The sequence below is a fragment of the Ursus maritimus genome, unplaced genomic scaffold (assembly GCF_017311325.1).
Source record: "Ursus maritimus isolate PB19 unplaced genomic scaffold, ASM1731132v1 scaffold_32, whole genome shotgun sequence".
Lineage (NCBI taxonomy): Eukaryota > Metazoa > Chordata > Mammalia > Carnivora > Ursidae > Ursus > Ursus maritimus.
The window spans coordinates 23,578,831-23,584,252 of record NW_024425786.1 but is presented as its reverse complement, the minus strand read 5'-3'; the positions used below and the strand labels follow the sequence as shown (position 1 = coordinate 23,584,252).

The 5,422-nt window shown below is 55.0% G+C and overlaps 1 protein-coding gene across 2 annotated transcripts in view; it reads left to right on the top strand.

The window, feature by feature from the left end:
- Positions 1-4,521, top strand: part of COL16A1 (collagen type XVI alpha 1 chain) — a 51,337-nt gene extending 46,816 nt beyond the window's left edge. For both annotated transcript variants that reach the window (XM_040619170.1, XM_040619169.1), the window contains 6 exons: positions 553-597; positions 1,499-1,687; positions 2,052-2,118; positions 2,836-3,012; positions 3,191-3,268; positions 4,183-4,521. In XM_040619170.1, coding sequence (XP_040475104.1) covers positions 553-597; positions 1,499-1,687; positions 2,052-2,118; positions 2,836-3,012; positions 3,191-3,268; positions 4,183-4,385 — 759 coding nt within the window. In that variant the 3' untranslated portion in view covers positions 4,386-4,521. The remainder of the gene's footprint in view (positions 1-552; positions 598-1,498; positions 1,688-2,051; positions 2,119-2,835; positions 3,013-3,190; positions 3,269-4,182) is intronic.
- Positions 4,522-5,422: the final 901 nt, after the last annotated feature.

Genomic DNA, 5,422 nt, shown 5'->3' with positions numbered 1-5,422 from the left:
TGATGATGGTGGTGGTGGTGATGATGGTGGTGGTGGTGATGATGGTGGTGGTGATGATGATGGTGGTGGTGATGATGGTGGTGGTGATGATGATGGTGGTGATGATGGTGGTGATGGTGGTGATGATGATGGCGGTGATGATGGTGGTGATGATGGTGGTGGTGATGATGGTGGTGGTGGTGATGATGATGGTGGTGATGATGATGGTCGTGGTGGCGGTGGTGGCAGACTCCAGACATTTCCTGCACACCAGCTCTTGCCAGGCCCTCCAACATGCGATGGACTGGCCCTTTTGCTCTGACTTCTCACCTCTTTTCATCTGTGACAAGGGACCCAACCAACATGATCACACAAGGCCATGCCCTGGGGGATCATCTCCCTTCTAGCCATCAACCAACAGAAAGAAGCTGTTGTCCTTCCTCACACAGAACCCAGCTGGACACAGCCAGAGACCCCAGGGCCATGGAAGGTGGTCATTTCACAACACCTACCTCCCCGGGATGGCTTGGAGATGTTGTCCAGACTTGACCCTTGACTATTGCTTTCCTCTAGGGACCCCCCGGAAAACAGGGACTCTATGGACCCCCTGGTCCAAAGGTGAGTGGGCACTGGCTGGTTTTGAGGGGAAAAACTCATATGAGGGATGAAGGCCAGCTCCACACTACGACTTTAGCCATGGAGAGAAGACACAAGAAGGCCAGTGGGCAGGAAGAAAAACATGGGCAGAACTCAGAACCTGGAGCAACCTCATCTCTAAAAACTTCTCGCTTGGGCCTGTCTCTTAGCCCTGATTGGGAGGATGGAAATCTCAAGTTCATTCGCTCATTGACCAGTGGATGGATTCATTCATTCATGCTGCCAGCATCTGCTTGATCTCACTTATATTCCAGACCCTCTGTCCCAGCCTTGGGTAAACAGAGGTCTCTGAACAATAACGGCTCACTGAGTCCTGTCACTCTTAACGCTAGGGCACGGCAGCCTTTACAGAAGATTAGACATATCACCCAACTCAGCCTAGGGAGTCAGGGAGGCTGTGCAAAGAGCAGGAGCATTCCAGCGGAGCAGGAGGAGTGTACCGGGTGGAAGGAGGGGAAGGGCATTCCGGGGGGAGGGATGCAGAGACCGTGTGGCTGAAGCAGAGTTCTAACCAGTGAGGCATGGCTGCAGGTGCAGGGACGGGGAAACGGGGCTGGAGAAGAGGTGATCGGGACCACATCACCAATGATCTCGAATGTCTGGCCAAGGAATCAGGTTTTATCCTGAGGGTGGCTGGGAGCCATCAGAATTTCTAAGCAGGAAGTAACGGCATGACACTGTCTTTTCAGAGGACCGCTCTGGGGGCAGTGAGGCGGGCAACTTGTCAGGATGCTGTGGCCACAGGCAGAGGAAGATTCCAAGGACCGGCTGGGGGGATGGAGAGAGAGACCAATGGCTGCGACATCACTTAGTGGACTCGATAGTACTTGGCCATGCTGGATGTGATTTCCTGTCCTTGCAGGGTGATCCGGGACCTTCAGGACAGAAGGGCCAGGCAGGAGAGAAGGGAAGAGCTGGCATGCCTGGCGGGCCTGGCAAGAGTGGCTCCATGGGGCCTGTTGGGCCACCAGGTCCGGCAGGAGAGAGAGGCCACCCTGGCTCTCCGGGGCCTGCAGGGAGCCCCGGCTTGCCTGGGATGCCTGGCTCCATGGTAAGGAGGGAGGCTGGCAGCCATGGGCACCGTCCCACAGAGCAGGCATGCAGGGTGGGTGCTGCAGGGACCATTTTGGAAGCTCCGGCTGACTCTGAGGGAAAGAGCGTGACTCTTATATAGATGGTTCACCCATGTGTGGGAGAGCGGGGAGGTTTGGGAACCCTCTCCCCAGAAAAATGCTCTGGTCCACAAAATGCTTTGCACCATTTCAGAGAGGTTAGGACCCTGGATTAAGCATCTGTGGGAGGCTCCTAGAAGCTTTGTCCCCCTCCTTATCCTTTATTTCCATAAGATCTATTCCCAGGGGGACAGCACCAGGCTTGGAAGTATAATTGAGGCAGGTTGTCTTCTTTTTCCTCAGGGAGACATGGTGAATTACGATGAAATCAAGAGGTTCATCAGACAAGAGATCATTAAAATGTTTGATGGTAATTGGCAGCTGGCTGGGCGGCAGTGGGCGCCGCTGGCCCTTCCCAGCTGTCTCTCCGCCCTGCCCCGGCCTCCTTTTCTTTAAGGCTCAATTCCCCTCCCTCATCACCCACCACCACCCCCCTCCACTTACAGGCATATGTTCAATTAGACATCAGACCTTCCTTATCACCTGCTCTGTTCAGAGATAAAATGATCCCCCCCCCATCACCGCTCTCCCTGAGCCCCCACTGGAGCAAAGGAGACAGACAAGAAAATTGAAATCAAACGAGTCTGCGTGAAGTGAGCTCTAAATAGAGGGGCGAGCAGCAACCATAAGATAGCCGGGGTGGTTTCACTTTTAAGCTTTTTTCCTGTTCATTTGTTCATCCAGCCTTGCCATGCTAGGGCCTGGGGAGAACATGGACCCCGTCCTGGCGAGGCTAGCCATCTTGCTTGGGAAGCAGACCTTGAATGCCAAGCAAGGAAGCCAGTGGTGGACTAATGAGGGTGTTGGAGAAGAGGGAGGCCATCCTCAGGTCCGTGATGCTGAAAGACCACCGTGCAAAGGAAGGTGGAGGCGAGGGCACAGGAGGCCACTCAGGAGATCAGGCCCCGTGTTCCCTGCTCTGACTCCCCTTTGAAGAAAGGCCGTTTTAGACTCCATGCTGGCAGCGTCTCTGCACCAGTGTGAGGCCCTGGGGCACCTGGTGACCTGTCCCTGGCCTTTCTTGCAGAGAGGATGGCTTACTACACTTCCAGGATGCAGTTCCCCATGGAGATGGCCGCAGCTCCGGGACGCCCAGGGCCCCCAGGGAAGGACGGTGCTCCAGGCCGGCCAGGCGCTCCGGGGTCGCCGGGACTCCCTGGTCAGATCGGCAGAGAAGGACGGCAGGGCGTGCCAGGAATGAGAGGTAGCCCTGCCCTCTGGTTCCCGAGGTGCAGCTGGAGCTCTCTGGGGGCAACCAGGAGCGTGGCCTGAGGCCTATCGTGACTCTGATACTCATGTGCCTGTGTGTGTTTCAAATAATCTGACCGAGTGTGTCATTTTTCTGCTCAGGAATAGGACTCATTTTATTTCTTTTGTCCCAGGATTGCCCGGGACCAAAGGTGAAAAGGGGGATATTGGCATCGGCATTGCAGGAGAAAACGGTCTCCCCGGCCCCCCAGGTAGGAAGAGCCAGAACGTGAGAGCATGAACCTTGAGCAGCCGAGATCTGCTTTGCTCATGTCCCTTCTACAGCACAGTATAGCTGTGTAGCACCCCAAATCACTACAGGCCTCTCAGCCACCATTTACAGCGATGCCAGGCTGTGCGGAGGTGGGCGTGGAAGACCCAGGGCCCGTCCTCGAGTCCTTAAACCGGGCTAGCAGGACACAGGGGAAGGCCATCGGGCATGGTGGGGCCAGGGAAGGCGAATTCAAGTCCTGCTTGGCATCATCCTGTCTGTCTAAACTTGACCGAGGTCCCTAAGTCAGGCTGTAGAGCAGAAAAGAGAAGTGGGGCGCCTGGGTAGCGCAGTCGTTAAGCGTCTGCCTTCAGCTCAGGGCGTGATCCCGGCGTTCCGGGATCGAGTCCCACATCGGGCTCCTCCGCTGGGAGCCTGCTTCTTCCTCTCCCACTCCCCCTGCTGTGTTCCCTCTCTCGCTGGCTGTCTCTCTGTCAAATAAATAAATAAAATCTTTAAAAAAAAAAAAAAAGAAAGAAAGAAAAGAGAAGTGACCATAGCCTGCCGGCCTGGCTCTGAGACCCAGCTTCGCTGAATGCGTACCCTGCGGGGGCAGCCTCTCTGAGCCTGCATCCTCATCTATGGAATGAGACGATAGTTTCTTTCTTACGGAATCGTTGTGCAGAAGCACTCGCCTTGTGCCTGGCACATGGGAGCTCCCACTAAAACTGGCCAGTGATGTTGTTATTGTTCCATTAACGTAAGGATCAGATCAGGTCTTCGCGAAAACCTCTTGTAACCTGACACGTATTTACCACACGTAAGGTATTATTTACCATGAGCACGATTTCTTCTTTTCTTGTCACCTGGGTCTCCTGACCTTCCTTCTCTGACTCTTCCCTCCCCCCCACCCAGGTCCTCAAGGCCCTCCGGGGTATGGCAAGATGGGCGCCACTGGACCGATGGGCCAGCAAGGCATTCCTGGCATCCCTGGCCCCCCAGGTCCTATGGGCCAGCCAGGCAAGGCTGGCCACTGTAGCCCCTCTGACTGCTTTGGGGCCATGCCCATGGAGCAGCAGTACCCACCCATGAAGAACATGAAGGGGCCTTTTGGCTGAAATCACCAGCTCCGTCAGATGAAGGACTCCATTGGGAACATGTGGCTGAAACTTACAGGACTCTGTGATGGGTTGTGAATGTTTTGTTTTTCTTAATTGCTATTAATATTTTTTTATCAATAAATGGACAAAACTACCTGCCACCCCACTTCCAGTGGGGTTCTCTGCTGCTGCCACCACCTCTCTGCCATCCCCCTGTCATTTGGGCCCAGGGTCAAGAAAGGGCCTTTCTCTTGTGTCTGTGGTCAACCGGTGGAACTGTGGGATGCTGCTGGCGGGGGTGCCCCCAGCTCAGCTCAGCTCTCCTCTCTAGATGCTTCCAAGTCATGCTTGGGGACCTTGGGTCCTGCCCTTTGGGGCACAGTTCTCAAAGTCAGAGAAGGGGCATCACTTAGCCTGTCCCCACGAATGAGCCAAAGGCAGGTTTGAAGGCCCCACTTACGGCTCATAAAGGCGCCTCCCTGGTTGCTTCCCCAGAGAAACCAGCGTTTGGTACCCCACCCACCATTGTTACTTCTTGAGAGTGGCCCAGAGCCGATCCAGGGTGCACTTGGGGAAATGCCACCCAGCGTGGAGGCGGGGGTGTTCACCTGCCGGCAGCATCTCCAAGCGAGCAGGCTCTTCCTGCCGCTCCAGTAATTCTGTGATTAGAACTCTGTGCAAACAGGAAAGATCGGCTTCAGCTCCCGGCCTAGGCAAGCCAAGACTGCTTCTCCAGGAAATGATACGGAACCTTCTGCCTATACAGGGCAGGCCCTGACACCAGCTCTCCTGGGCTGCAAACGGGTCTTTTGTTAAACTTCATTCGTCTAATGTATGTGATGCTTTTCCTGCACATCTTAGGCTAGGCCTTCAGAAGCAGGCTGCCTCGGTGCAAAGGGGTCACTGGCAAGCCATGGTCAGATCTAAGTTCAGGGTGTGGTCTCCAAAGTCCGCTGGGAATTTGGTGATCTACCGTCTGTCTCCTTCTCCACATATAAAAAGGGGGGGGGGGAGAGGACAAGTTGAATATCATGGAACTATTCCCTCTCAAGCCT